This window comes from Equus quagga, chromosome 1 (genome assembly GCF_021613505.1).
Source record: "Equus quagga isolate Etosha38 chromosome 1, UCLA_HA_Equagga_1.0, whole genome shotgun sequence".
NCBI lineage: Eukaryota > Metazoa > Chordata > Mammalia > Perissodactyla > Equidae > Equus > Equus quagga.
The window spans coordinates 55,756,863-55,772,773 of NC_060267.1; the positions used below are offsets into that span (position 1 = coordinate 55,756,863).

Sequence of the window (15,911 nt, forward strand, 5' to 3'; positions counted from 1 at the left end):
GTAGAGGTCTGCACCCGGGATCCAAACCAGCAATGAACCCCGGGTCACTGAAGCAGAATGTGCTAACTTAACCACAGCACCACTAGGCTGGCCCCTACAATCCTTACATATTCTTGCGTCTTCCGAAATGATTCAGAATACCTCTGCTAGATATTTTGATAATCCTGGCTTCTTGATGGTAGCTAACCGGTAAAATTTCTTCTTACCTTTCTCGTTATCTTAAGTGGGTAACAGTAAGCAGCCTTAATCTTTTAAAACTAGCTGGTGGCCTGGTAAGGTGTATCTCAGTTTTATTGGATACCTTGGTACCTGCAATACGTTTTTTAAGGCAGCAGTGGCATCTCAATATGTTGTATAGCATTGGTGTGGAATTTTCTATACCTAAATCTTGGTTATACCTTGAGAAAGCAGCTTAACCTAGTAGATTCAGGGTGGTATATGATGCACAGTTACGGATTTTGCTATTATGACCTTATATCTCATTTGTTCAACTAGTATTTCTATTTGTAAATAGGAATTCCTATTTGTAAAGTCATGAGTGTTGTATAGGTTTGCATGGGTAGGATTAATAAGAGGATTATTTATTTTTAAGGCTAACCAAGGATGAGAGCAGGTTTACCATGGATCTTGGTGATTATTTTTCAAGAGAATTCTTCACTTCCTTTTAACCCTAAGCTTTATTATCTTTGGTGATTGTCTTTGAAGTCAAAGATGGCCTTAGGTCAGCAAACTCAATAATTCAAAGAGCTTTCAACCTAGATACTACATTTGATTCTAGCTACCATGAGTATAGGTAGGTAAGTTGGACAGATTCCCCATTTGCTAGACAGGGAATCTGAAGCTCATAGCTTCTTCTTATCCATTTCACACTGAATTCAAGTATTCTGTTCCATCCCTTCATCTTTCGAATATGACTATGCTAAATTGAAACAGAAGAGTATTTTCATATAGTCAGTATGTGTGTGCTTTTATTAACTTAATATGTACAGTTTTACTGCGAGAAGGCCAAACTACATTCCCCTAAAATGCATGTGTTTATGGAAGAAGGAACATATTTCCTAATCATACTCTATATTCTCTCTACCTACTTTCCTGTAACATTTGGAATGTCTCTGCATGCAAAGGCCAACTGTGTGTTGCAAAGAACAGTCTTTCAGATAATTTTCTGCCAATAGTGAATGTTCTACAACTTAATATAGATTGCTCTTCCCATTATATTTATAAATAGCATTTTAAAAGTTTGCTTTTACACAGTTTTTCATGTTTATTGTGGAAAATTAAAAACAAATACAAAACAATCTCCATTGTTTCTACTACCAGAGAACTTTGAGTGTGCATGATTTATTTTTTTCTTAAAATAGTTCTTAGTTCTGCTTGCTCAATTAAAGCAGCCTTTTCCTTCAGCAGCCTTATTTTCTTGTTTTCATTAGAATTACTATGTGAAGACAAAGACCAGTTGAGAAAACTTAGCTGGATTTGAAAACTAAGACTGAGAAAAATACAAATAGTAGTCTTTGTAGTCATTGCTCAGAAACGAACCTTTTAATTACATGGATTTAACTTTAGTGTCGGCCCTACTAGACAGCTCCTTGCTGTGGGAACTTAGCCCTAGAGGTAGAATCCTCCAAATCAGAACTTTTGAAGAATGCAGTGAGTAATTATAATGAGAATTATCCCACACAACTCTGACTTTCTAGAGCTAACCATTTGATGTATTTCATTTTGATCTATGAGAGGTTACACATTTCTGTGACTTATCAAATTATCATCATTAATTTTGTTTTAATACAGTCATGCATTGCTTAGTGATGGGGGTATGTTTTGAGAAATGTGTTGTTAGGTGATTTTGTCATTGTGTGAGTATCAGAGTGTACTTAAACAAACCTAGATGGTATAGCCTACTACATACCTAGGCTACATGAGACTACCATTGTATATGCAGGTCCATCCTTGATCAAAATGTCATTATGCGGTACGTGATTGTGTATGTTGTCACTGAGACTGTAGATGATTAGAAGTTATTTTAACTTTTCTGCTCCCTCCCCCCTATTTCCCATTCCCTGCGATCTTTGTATATGAATTTATAGTGCCACTTGGACAGTACGCCAGTGTAGCTACTTCAGCTCAATCCGTATCATTAGATGAGGTGGGAATAGGTAATGAGATATTTTTTCCACACCACCTCTCAGATAGGAGTGTTTTGTTGCTTTTATGTCTTATGTATATTTTTCATACATTGTTGAAATTTTTATTTGCAAAGAATTTGCACTTTGTGAAGATTCTAAAATATCACTGTGATGCTATTTAGTATAACATGTAGTAGTGATAGTGAGTTTTCTTCTGAAATTGATTAGAAAACTTGTCTTTCATATAGGTCTGATATATGTCTTTCCATTTTATGTTTCATATGTACAAGACAATTGGCTCTTCAGTTATCATGCCAAACCAATCCAAATCCTTAACTCCTTCTGTACTTTTGACTTTATTAAAGGGTACTTTGTATAATAATAGAATACCTGCCAATCTAAGCGTGTGAATTTATGCTCACACATGGGTTGACTGTTCAAAATAGTTAAATGCTGTGTTGATTAATGTGTTAGAGAACAAGATTGAACAAAAAATCTTCTAACCGGGGCTGACCCCGGTGGTGCAGCGGTTAAGTTCGCATGTTCCGCTTCGGCAGCCTGGGGTTCGCCGGTTCGGATCCCAGATGCGGACATGGCACCACTTGGCAAGCCATGCCGTGATAGGTGTCCCACATATAAAAAGCAGAGGAAGATGGGCACGGATGTTAGCTCAGGGCCAGTCTTCCTCAGCAAAAAGAGGAGGATTGGCAGCAGATGTTAGCTCAGGGCTAATCTTCCTCAAAAAAAGGGAAGGGGGAAAAAAGATCTTCTAACCAATTAGAATATTTGGCCTTCTTTTTAACCAATAACTTCCTTTACCTGAAACAGCAGAAGATATTGACAACAGCCTAAATTTTTCCCTAGCCACCTATAGAGGCCGTGGAAGTTAAGTCACCCCACTGTCTAACCATTCCTTGTTGTTTTCTTATGGGAGCTAAATTGCCCTACCCAGCTCTGACTGCATAAATCAGCTCCTGCAGGCAAATCAGAAAAAAGGATGGTAAGAAGGCAATCTAGTAGAACCTTAAGAGGCAATAAAAATGAAAGTTCAAAGGCCCTGCATCCGTTAATGTGTATCTGTTGCTATTTTTATGATTTTCAGGGGGTGAAGCCAGCCAGTTTTGACAAAGTAGCAATTCCTGAAGTGAAGGAAATTATTGAAGGATGCATACGGCAAAACAAAGATGAAAGGTAAGTTGCCTCTTTTGTCCTGGGTATTGCTTAAGCAAAACCTAAAATGTAATATGCTCTGACTACAACACTCAGTCTAAGGTATATTTAATGTTAGTTGTGATTAGTTTCTCCATTTATGTCACATAATATCTTTAAAAGTAGAATTCTTTCCATTGAAGGTAGTATTCATATTTGATATGCTGAAATTATGTATAATGTGGTGTAGTAGAGTTTGAGTAAACCAGAACCACCTTAAACATAGCTACTACAGTCAGGGAAAACTACTTGTAGCGTCAGCGTGTTTTATAATACTCAGTAGCGTTCAGTCTCTAACACAGCAGATCTGTTCCTTAGTCTTCTACTCATTGAATTCTAAAAGGTGAAATAAAATCTTGGCTATTTAAAATCAAGTCAACTATACAAGTCTTGATTTGCTGTCATTACGCCAGAATTGAAGAAGAGCAAAACATCAAAATTCCTTTGAGTTAAAAGAGACGACTTCGTCCAAAGCTTAGGAGATCTGGCTTGGTCGTTTGTACTAACAGAAGACTTTTCTCAGAGGAGTAGCAAGTATCTGATCTGCCATATAGCTGATTCATCACCCATTAGGTATGGCAAAGGTCCAGTGTCTGTTTTTGAAAAATAATCTACCTTCACCATAACCCCTCAGCCTCCAAAAAAGAACAAATTAGACCAGCCAGTACAAATAAAAATTGTAAATTGAGCATAATCTACCTCCTGAAGAATGTAAGCAATCAGGTATATCAACCAAATTAAAGAATTCCATATCTTCACTTCTCCAGTCTCATTCTTTTCATAACCTTGTTATTTGGAAGAGCTTTTTAGTAGAAATTTAATTTGGGTTTCTAGTTTTATATACCCTGATTGGAAAGGAGAGTCCTTAAGACCTTTCTTTCTTTTTTGTTTTTTTTTTTCACTATAAACAAAGGAATATTTGTTTTGAGTCTTAGTACCTATTAGTCTGTTTCTTTTCTGGATGAAAGTTTACCAGATTACTGGTATTTTGAAACCATTTATCTAAAGAAGATTATTCCACAATCAGACTTCTGCTTGCCTAGTACACAAATTGTTGAACAAGGAATTGAGAGAATTTATTGGGGTAAATAAAGTTTGCTATAGTAGAAGGTATTGAAAGATAGCTAATTGGATATTGGTCAAGGATCAGATGAGATCATATACATAGGAGGATTTTTGTTACCTATAAATGTTAACTATTTTTGTTAACTATAAATAAATATATATATAAACTATATAAATGATTACGTGGCATTTTGAAGCTATGATATTCTATGTATTGCTGTTATTAGTACACTTAACTAATATGAGATTAGATCATTAGATTAAAAAAGGATCATTTCAGCTTTATTCATAAATGAGATTGTTATGATGTTCTGTAACTTAGAGTGAAACTCTATAATCACTATTCAAATGGAGCAATGTAGAAATGAGTTATAAAATTTCCCTCATTTTTCTTTTCACAGTCTTTTTTCATTATTCCAAGCATAACAAATATTAGTCACACTTGAAAATTATCTTTTCAATCTAATAGGATTTTGTTTTTGTTTCTTTTCCCTCTCTTTGGAAGATATTCTATCAAAGACCTTTTGAACCATGCCTTCTTCCAGGAGGAAACAGGGGTGCGGGTAGAATTAGCAGAAGAAGATGATGGAGAAAAGATAGCCATTAAATTATGGCTACGTATCGAAGATATTAAGAAATTAAAGGGAAAATACAAAGACAATGAAGCCATTGAGTTTTCCTTTGACTTGGAGAGAGATGTGCCAGAAGATGTTGCTCAAGAAATGGTAAATTAACACTAATCAGCTGTTTAAAAATTGTTGCAGATTTATATACATTGATATTGTTTAGTAAAAAAGCAGTTTATGAGGCAGTATGTATGGCATATCCCACTGATATAAAATTGTGTTGATTAATGGGCCCCAAATTATTTTTATTTAAGGAAAAGATCTACAGACATAGATATGTATAAGTATGGATACATGAGTGGATTAGATAGATAGATAGATAGAACAAACTATAATGCATTCTGAAGTAATTTTGAAAGTGGGTAAGGTTGAATGATTCCTGATTTATATAAGCCTATTTAGTTAGAATGACAAATTATGTTTTCTAAATATTAATACATTAGCCTTTGATCAGTCATCTGGATAAACTGTATAAATAGATCGTAAATTATTTTTACTTTGAAGGGAGTTTTCAAGATCAATTTTTAGTTGGCAGCCTTTGGTGAATCATTTTTTGAAGGATGTCTAAAAGACTACTTTTCAAGAAGGAAGTACTTCACCAATTTTGGGCTTGCTATAGTACCTAAAATAGCCATTACTATGCAAAGATACAGACTATCTCTATTAGAATTTATAAGAACCATTTAGTAGTAGTTGCCTCTGAGAAGTAGTCAGGTATGAAAGAGATTCTTATTTTTAATTTTTAGTTTTTTATAACTGTTTGAGAGGTTCCTTTTTCCCCCCTCCCAAAGACCTAGTACCTAGTTGTGTATTCTAGTTTTAAGTTCTTCTAGTTCTTCTATGTGAGCCACCGCCACAGCATGGCTACTGACAGATGAGTGGTGTGGTTCCACGCCCAGGAACCACACCTGGGCTGCCAAAGTAGAGTGCACCGAACTTTAACCACTAGGCCATCAGGGCTGGCTGTGTTTTTTTTTTTTTTTTTTAACCTTCTTACTTTTACCACAGTTGTTTTATCTAGTTAAGTGGTTGCCTAGTGAAAGGAAGTAAAAGCAACAGAAGTTAATGGTTACATATAAGCAGGAAATTGCATAAATAGAATAGAAGGAGCCTTATTTGGTTTAACAACTTTGATTTTTAGGTTCCTCACTGTTTTGTTATTGTAAAGAATAAAGATACATCCATCCTGTGAGTCTCTACAAAGATGATGGGGAAATGCATAACGCAAACCAGTACTTTCACAGTTTGGTTAAGACCAGTCTTTAGAGAATTCTTTCTTCTCTTTCTTCTCTACTTTTGTCTCCAAAAGTACCTTTTTTGTTTTATATTTGCTTTGTTTTCTTTTAATATTCCACTGCTTCCTAATATGCACCCTTTTATACTGTAGGTAGAGTCTGGGTATGTCTGTGAAGGTGATCACAAGACCATGGCGAAAGCCATCAAGGATAGAGTGTCATTAATTAAGAGAAAACGAGAGCAGCGGCAGTTGGTGCGGGAAGAGCAAGAAAAAAGAAAGCAGGAAGAGAGCAGTCTCAAACAGCAGGTGGAACAACAGTCAAGTGCTTCCCAAGCAGGAATCAAGCAGCTCCCTTCTGCTAGCACCAGCGTCCCTGCTGCCTCAACCACTTCAGCTTCAGTTTCTACACAAGTAGAACCTGAAGAACCTGAGGCAGATCAACATCAACAACTACAGTACCAACAGCCTAGTATATCTGTGTTATGTAAGTATTTGGGACGTGAACAAGTATGCTAATGATACTCCTCATTGACTTATCTTCTTATTCCTCATTTTACACTGGCCTCTTGGTTTTGAATTATGAATCCAACATATCAGAAGTTTGAAATGGTTGCCTTCTACCTTTTCATTCTAAGGTCCATGACTAACCAAATAGAAGGGTTGGACAATGAGGAAACGTCATTAGTAAATAGAGTAATTCTATAGGTTCTAATATCTTAGAAGTTCCGATTTGTAGATTTCTACTTTTCACAATTCCTTAAAAGAAAATGTAATTAATAATGAAAAATGAGCAAGTTTATCTTAGCCACTTATAATTGAACCCGTTAATTTGGTTCAACTCTTAGTAAAGCTGAATAACTTTACTAGTTTCTAGCTTATAAGCTAGAAACTAATGAGACCATTAGTTATTAATTGAACTACCTGCTTAATACTAAGAACCCGTTGGTCTCCAAAGTTAAGATTTTGAAAGCTGTGTCAAACTTAAAGCTGACTAACACCATTCCATTGTCTTTCCCTTAATCTTCAAGTAATGAGTATGCGATAGCCAGGGGATTTTTTTTAAAAGACATTAAAACTTTTTTCCAATGGATCCCTCATTTAAACATAGAAATCTACTCAGTAAAGTAAGTAATAGTCACTTTTTATTTAGTTCAGATCTGTGCAAAGATAAAACTAATTAACCCTGAAGTCATGGTTTTGTGATGGGAAAATGTGAATCTCCTTTTTGTAATTTGTCTCTCTCTCTCTGTTTTTTGGCAATTCATTTCTCCTTCAGCTGATGGGACCATTGACAGTGGTCAGGGATCTTCTGTCTTCACAGAATCTCGAGTGAGCAGCCAACAGACTGTTTCTTATGGTTCCCAACATGAACAGGCACATTCTACTGGCACTCTCCCAGGGCATACAGCTTCTGTTGTCCAAGCACAGTCTCAGCCCCATGGGGTATATCCACCCTCAAGTATGGTAAGTAACTGCATAGGAGCGTGTAAGCCTGAAATGAGAGCCAATAGATAATGTGTTAAATGCAAATTCTTCCTACTATCCAAGGAACAGCATGAGTATGAAGCAGAAAATATAAATGGTGTATTTCTAAAGGAATTAGGTTTATTATAGAGTATAATTGGAGTGGTTCACACAGAATAGAATCTATGCAGTAATGTGTGGGAATCAGCTGAACTTCCTATGTGGAGAAACTATGTACAAGATTAGACTAATCTGCATTCAATTAAAGATAATGCTCTCTTTAGCACTTGTTGAGACTATTCAAAGCAGCATAAGTTGGACATGAAAATGGTTTGGGAGTGGGGATGAGAAGAGTTTTTCAAAAGCTTACTTATTAAAAGCATTACTAAGTATTTTCTGTAAGATTTTTTTATTGTATAAAACACAGGTAAGACCTTCAAATGATTATAGAATGCTGCATGTGAGTACTCTAGAGTGAAGAAATCCTTTATTTGTATGACCGTTTAATTTAGCGCTTGTGTTTAATCATCAGTTGCTATGCGTGTTCCTGCCTTAAAGTCTGTGTTGGACACAAGTTCCTTCCCCAGTATATGTTCATTTGCTTTTTCCCTTTATTTGGTATGTGTTTTATTACTGATTTATTTTCTGAATCAACTTATGGAGATTATTGACTGAATTATTTTATGTATTTTTAATATATATGTATACATACACACACATACACATGCACATACACACAATTCTTACTCCATGTTTTATATTAGCCACTCTTGCTTCTCATATAGAAAATGTTAAAGTAGATCATCAGATAATGCCACATTTCTTTTGTTGACCCTCCATAAGTCTTCAGAGGTAAATAAAATACATGAGCTGCCTCAGGAAGCAATCAGAGAGTAACTGGTCACTGTATAGCACTTGTTTAGTGAGATCTTTAGGCAGAAAGATATTCCCTCTCTCTCAGAAAGCTTATAATCTGAATTTTGTGGAATTCTTGCTCTTCATTAAATGAAAATCTTTCTCTGTTAAGAAAATACTTCTACTTGCTCTTGTCTTTTATTCTACAGCTTAGAGTAAAAGACATTTATTTGAGTCCATTCATCAGTCCTGCGTTGGCTAGGTCTCAAGATAATTGGCCACAGTAACACTAGGAAAACTGCTAATGCACTGATGTTTTAACAGTCTACTTTTTGACCTTTAAAATAATTAGGTAGGGTAGAAGAACTTTATAAAGACTATATAGAGATATTTCTCTGATCTGACGATTATTATTTGTTGGCATTTCTTGTCAGTTTCTACTGTTGTTCTGATTGATTGTTTTCTGGATCATCATAACTAGATTTTTTAAAAACTATTTTTAATCTCTTGGCTTTCCTCATCACAGGGTTATGAACCTTGGGTCTCTATTTTAGAAAAGGAAATGGAATGATCATTTATGAAGATTATAAATATTTGAGCCACAAGCATAGCTATGTTTATTGATGCTCTAAAAGCAGACTGTTAATGACAGTCTTGCCTTGTAATGATAATATTTTGTGGCGGTATCATGAAGAGTTACTAAACATTGAGGGTTTTTTGAAATTTTATAATTCTGTTCCTTTCGTATTCTAGAAGGAATTTACTGTGGCTTACAGTAATGTATCAATTATAAGTGGAATTTTAAAAATTAGGATAAAGGAGAAACAAGGGTGAAGAAAAACAGAACCAGGAATGAAGCTAAGTAATGATATGATGATACTTATATACTTGCTACCAGTAGGCCACAAATTTGACTCAAAGCATTCTATGCAGCCAGTTTGGGAAAAGAAGATGTAATTAGTTACACAATTCACAGTACCTAAAAGGAAATAACAGACTTTCTCACGACAGCCTTCAGTGTTAGATGTACTGCTTTGTAGCTGTATTAAAACCTTTATGTTAAGATCCCTCAAATTTTGTTAACCTAAGTTGAATCTCTGATATGCCTGAAAAAATTTTTAAGTTATCCTTTAGAGATTCACATTTAAAATATTTTTCTCTTGACTACTTTAATAGAAATACAGACTGTTTCCTGTATCTATTGTGAGTTACTTCTAGAAAGCTAATGCTTTTCCTAGTAGAAGTTACTTTTTACCTGTACAGATAAAGATAGGCAAGTGAGATAAAATACTGTAAGCCAACAGCTTTTTTAGTCTGAAGCCTTCTAAAATAGAATTGAGAACCTTTTTCTGATGTTTCCAGAGCTCCTGCAAAGTAACCTAGTCTGAAAATCTTCTACATCTTTTAAGGTACATTAAACTAATAGAATTCATTCTTGTTTGATCTTAATAAGTTTATGGAAACTACAAGCCAATAGTCATTGTTTTCCCTGTGTGTTCTGCTACCTCAGTTGGTCAGTCTTTCTTATTCAGGCACTCATAACAATTGATCTTATTTCAGAATACTTAGGACAATAGTTGATCATTATCGTGATTGTTCATTAAAAAAACCTGTGCTTGACCAACAGTCTAGAGAGAGTAGTGGTGATCTGCGAGGTGTGCTTTGTGGAATTATATCTCGCCTCAAAAAAGTTGGCTTTGTGGAATTGGGGGAGGATGAAACATTTTTATGTCAACTATACCCTGTTATCATTGTACATTTGGTTATTTTGTTTTCAAGGTACTGTGTTTTTCATGTGTGTGTTTGTTTTCTGTTTAGCCTCGTCGCGGCCGTAGCATGTCGGTTTGTGTTCCCCATCTTTCTGCTGTTCCCTTTCTGTCCCGCATCTCTCCCAGTGCTCCTTCCACCCCACCACCAGTGCTGTCTGCACCTCTTTGTCCTTCCCTCCTTCGGACTGCCCCTGAGGAAACTTTTGCCGAAAAGCTTTCTAAAGCATTGGAGAGTGTCCTGCCTATGCACTCTGCCTCTCAGCGCAAGCACCGACGCTCCAGCCTGCCTTCCCTCTTTGTCAGTACTGTATGTAACAAACTTCCTGACAAATGAAAATTTATTACCAATGAATACATCCAGGCATCAAGAATTTTAATAAAAATTATATAAAGAACAGAACTTAGTAATATGTTATGCTTTTAGGATACCAGTTCTTCCTGTAGGACAGTTTTTTGTTATAAGGCTTTAAAGAGAAAAAACAGCAAGGAGGTAATGAGAAAGAATGCTTGTAACACCCTTGGCACATATCAGTGTGTGCACAGTAAAATTTAACTATAATAAAATATTCTCCTATCCCCCAGTGACATATACAAATCTTTGCATTTTCATATCCTAGTAAAGAATATGTGTATTATTTAGTTTTAAACTTATTAGCTTAATCAAAAGCAAATTTTCGCTTTATCAGACATTACTCAAACACGTTTTCTCTCACTTTATTCTAAAGAGACACTGATGAAGCTGGATGAATCCATTTTTTCCCATAGTCAGTGAAGAATAACTGAAGAGTGAAAATTGGTTTTAATTTGCTAGCTGTTTAAAACGCTGTGTCAGCAAACTAAAAGGCCACATGATGTTCCTTCATGGAAGTTTTTCTTCTTAGAGTAAGGTGGGACCTTAACGCTAATGAATACATTAAATACACATATAGTACGTATGATTTTCTTTGGCCCCATTCATGTCTATAAATGACTTATCTTTTAAGGTTGTTTTAAATACTGTGGGACCTTGCTGCTGCTTCTCCAGATAGAGAATATAGTTAACATTTTGATCTAGCGATCCCAAAATCTTCAGATTTTTACCCAGGAGAATGATTAACTATATACTGCTTTATGGCTTTGGGCTACTCAAATAAACAACAGTAAAATAGAGCATTTTGATTCAAAATAGAAACCTTTTAGTTGTTGTGAGGAAGTAACAGTTGAGCCGTTTGCTCACTTGATGGGGTCTAGCCTATTGAAAAAATGAGACTGATCTACTCTTTTAAAAAAGGGTCCATGAAAGTGAGCTATTGCAGTGTACACTGCTTTTGGCAAGGTATGATTCTAAATTTAGAGTCTTAAATCTAGAACTCCTTCTGTGAACAAAAAGTGCTGTTAAATCAAGTCAGCTATTATTTATATTATCCTTTTCACCTAATTTGAACACCAAATTATTCAACGCTTAACTAGGATCAGAAAAGTGGGCATTCATTGATTTGGCATCTGGAATATGTTTCGTGTGGTAAAATTAACTGCATCTGGTTTGGAATAGACAGGAAAGACATTTCTATCACTTGTCAAGTTGTGTGTTTTACTATCCACCAAAAATCTCTTTTGATTCTAGTTAGAAGGCATGCTCTTAGTTGATAAGAAAGTAACACTGAAGCCCCTAACACAGCACAGCATAATAAGAATACAGAATATAGAAAGACTTTATACAATAACTTAAATTGAAGCACATTTCTTATGGTATGAAAATTGTTGGACTTACTGTCTTTCTTTAACTCTTACTCTTCCTTTAACTCTTTTTCCACTGATGTAATTTACATTGTCTTAAGAATGAGCATATTAATTGTGGGTGAAAACAGAATAACTACTTAGTTAAATTCTTCCATTTCCTTTGAAAGAGGAAAGTTGTGAAAAAGCAGCTCTTATCTAATGCAAAGAGTCTCACAAAATAATTTTATTGACCCTGGATGTATTTAATGGATTTTTACTATGCACATAATTTCCAAAAAGCATTGTTATTTCTTTATTAATTATAAATTTGGTGTAACCATTTCATAGGGTTACACAGAGCTAGCTACCCAGTTGTGCATGTCTAATGTAATTTCACATATGAATGTATGAATTACTTGTCTTATTCATGTTGATACAGCCTCAGTCCATGGCGCATCCGTGTGGGGGGACCCCAACATACCCAGAATCACAGATATTTTTCCCAACTATTCATGAACGTCCAGTTTCTTTTTCACCACCTCCCACCTGTCCACCGAAGGTGGCCATTTCCCAGCGACGTAAGAGCACCTCCTTCCTGGAAGCCCAAACTCACCACTTCCAACCCTTGCTGAGGACTGTTGGCCAAAATCTTCTTCCACCTGGTGGCAGCTCAACTAACTGGACACCAGAGGCCATAGTTATGTTGGGTACTACAGCCAATAGAATAACTGGAGAGCCATGTGAGATACAGGTCCATCCTATGTTTGAACCAACTCAAGTTTACAGTGACTATAGACCTGGACTAGTACTATCAGAAGAAGCTCATTATTTTATTCCTCAGGAAGCAGTGTATCTAGCTGGGGCACATTACCAGACCCAGGTGGCAGAACAGTATGAGGGTATTCCATACAACTCACCAGTACTGTCAAGTCATATGAAACAGATACCTGAACAGAAGCCAGTACAAGGGGGCCCTACCTCAAGTTCTGTCTTTGAATTTCCATCTGGACAGGCTTTCCTGGTAGGACACCTTCAGAATTTAAGATTAGATTCTGGATTGAGTCCAGGATCTCCCCTCTCTAGTATTTCTGCACCTATCAGTACAGATGCTACACGTTTGAAATTTCACCCTATCTTTGTTCCTCATTCCGCGCCCGCTGTGTTAACTCATAACAATGAGAGCAGAAGCAATTGTGTTTTTGAGTTTCACGTTCACACTCCAAGCTCCTCTTCAGGAGAAGGAGGAGTTTTACCTCAGCGTGTTTACCGAAATCTGCAGGTTGCAGTGGACTTGAATCAGGAAGAACCACCTCCTCAATCAGTTGGATTACATGGCGGCCTGCAGCCTGTGACTGAAGAACAGCATAATTACCATGCCCCAGAATTGACCGTTTCTGTGGTAGAGCCTATCGGACAGAACTGGCCAATAGGAAGCCCAGAATATTCCAGTGATTCCTCACAAATTACTTCTTCAGACCCCAGTGATTTTCAATCACCTCCCCCTACAGGGGGAGCAGCTGCACCTTTTGGCTCTGACGTCTCATTACCCTATATCCGTCTGCCTCAGACAGTGTTACAAGAATCCCCACTTTTCTTCTGTTTTCCCCAAGGAACCACATCTCAGCAGGTTTTATCTGCCTCAGTTTCTTCAGGAGGATCCGCACTCCATCCACAGGTTATAGGAAAACTTCCACGATTCTTTTAAACTGCCTTACCATTACATTTAATTTTTCTATCCCTCCTTTCCATTTATGAGGAATATTATTTAATTTTATTAGTAGAGTTTCTCCATTTGGGGGGATTATAAACTGCTTGTATTTAAGAACCAAACAGGAGAGAGAAGCTGCCTAATATGTACAGAGAGAAGCTTACCTATAATATGTGCAAACCCTTGGAAAAGAGAACACAAAAACTAGAATTTTAGTCACTTGTCATAATTCTATTCATATGTAGATTATTTTCAATTAGTAATGAAAATGCACATGTCTGTAATGTAAAGTTGACTCATCATTGATTATTTACAAATACTAATGTGAAATATTTCTTTCTCCCTAGAGACAAATATGGTTAGTTTTTGATAAAAATAGAAAGGTTAGCATTTTTTTTCTGTAAAATGAAAAGAATGGAAGATAGGGAATACTTTTTTTTCCCCTGGTAGTATTAAGAATACACAAAATTTTCATTAGTGTGGAAACATCTTAAAAGACAGAAAAAGAAAACATCTTAGGAATTTGTCTTAACAAATGAAGAGGTCTTTTTAAAATGGAATTTAGTCAAACGAGCCACTGTATTATATGTCCAAGTAAAATGTTAATCCATGAAATTGACTGATTGTAATTTTTAGCAGCTAAGTTATAATCTAGAGTGGGTGGTAGGGTTTTGTTTTGTTTTAAGAATTTGTCATATATGTTGCAAGCTAAAGAATATTAGATATCTTAGGCCTTGGTTTTTTCCTCAAACTTAAATCTTGTTATTTATGTCTATGAGCATATGTACTCTCGCACAAAAAGACTAATGGACATAATAGGATTCACGAAGTGGAGTCAGTATTAACTATTTCCTATATTCCTTTGATATATTTTATTAAATGTGTAAGTCTTATAAAATCTATATAGGAGACTTTGCAGTTATATATTCAAGACATCATTTGGATCTTTTAAATATTCCACTCTTTTGTAAAGTAATATATGTTCTTCTTTGTACTTTCTTCCTATGTTCTTCCCCCATCAGGGGCATAACCAACTCTGAAAATGTACAGAAAGTATCAGAATAGTACCAAGAAACAGGGAGATCTAGAAACTTGAGAAGTATACTGCAGAAGCATGCAGTATATTCACATTGATACACTAGTTGTCAGCCTGTGCTGTAAATCTTAACGTACTACCAGCCATTCTCCTTCAGATTTTCTGAAGTAAAATTTCAAATATCAGGTAGTTAATTTACAGACATATTGCAGAAAGAATGAATACTTACAGTGGTTAAGATGCAGTGGAATGGGATGTCATATCCAAGCTAGCTTCAAGGAAACCCCTCTAAACTGAAATGGAACAGCAAAGGTGGGCCTTTTCATTTCCTTAATTTACCTATCTTTCCTGCATTTATTTCTCACTTATTTTAACTTAGACTTCTTCTAGGTTAGGGTTTCCCAAATTCAACACTACTGATGTTTTAGGTTGGATAATTCTTCATTGTGGGTGTCTGTTCTATGCCTTGTAGGATGTTTACCAGCATCCTTGGCCTCTCCCTACCACATGCCAGTAGCAGCCACCTCCCCCAGTTGTGACATCCAAAAATGTCTTCATATTGCCAAATGTCCCCTTAAGGGAGGGGGGCAAAATCACTCCTGGTTGAGAACCATTGCTCTCTGTACTTGGCAGTTAATGATGATAACAGATTTTTTACCTTTTTCATAAAAGTCATCATAGTACTACAAGAAGTAGCAAAAAGAATCAAATAAGCATTATCAAATACCCTTTTTTCTCTAATTGTTCAGATACAGAGTTTTTTCACATTGATAGTCTTATTACTTTTTTCCTGGTTATTATATTTTCAGTAATAATTTTATTACAAATCTTATAATATTTTAGCCAGCTAAAGTTGTAGCCTGAGCAGCAGTGGTAGGTTAGCTTTTAAGCATCAGTGGTTTTTGAATGGGATCAGAATATGTTCTGTGATAGGATGCTTCTCTAACCTTTCCTTACAAGAGGTGCCCCAACAGTGTCTCCCATACATCCTTAATCAAGCTAATGTTTCATTTTGCTCAAGCACACTCTCAGGAGTTTAAATATCTATTGCAAAAGCCTGATCTCTCTGTGCATTTACCTTAGGGCTTCTCTGATTTGTTGTATTCACTTCTTTCCTC

At 35.9% G+C, this 15,911-nt stretch overlaps 2 protein-coding genes across 16 annotated transcripts in view; both read left to right on the forward strand.

Annotated features, from left to right (window-relative positions):
- WNK1 (WNK lysine deficient protein kinase 1) overlaps positions 1 to 15,911 on the forward strand; it is a 162,623-nt gene that overhangs the window by 104,763 nt on the left and 41,949 nt on the right. For all 15 annotated transcript variants that reach the window (XM_046656975.1, XM_046656924.1, XM_046656936.1 and 12 more), the window contains exons 5-8: positions 3,229 to 3,317; positions 4,906 to 5,125; positions 6,414 to 6,747; positions 7,540 to 7,727. In XM_046656975.1, the coding sequence (XP_046512931.1) occupies positions 3,229 to 3,317; positions 4,906 to 5,125; positions 6,414 to 6,747; positions 7,540 to 7,727 (831 nt within the window). The remainder of the gene's footprint in view (positions 1 to 3,228; positions 3,318 to 4,905; positions 5,126 to 6,413; positions 6,748 to 7,539; positions 7,728 to 15,911) is intronic.
- On the forward strand, positions 10,706 to 15,903 carry LOC124237426 (uncharacterized). The gene has a single exon (XM_046657049.1). It carries the CDS (start codon positions 12,453 to 12,455, stop codon positions 13,752 to 13,754), a length of 1,302 nt encoding a protein of 433 aa, XP_046513005.1. The 5' UTR covers positions 10,706 to 12,452; the 3' UTR covers positions 13,755 to 15,903.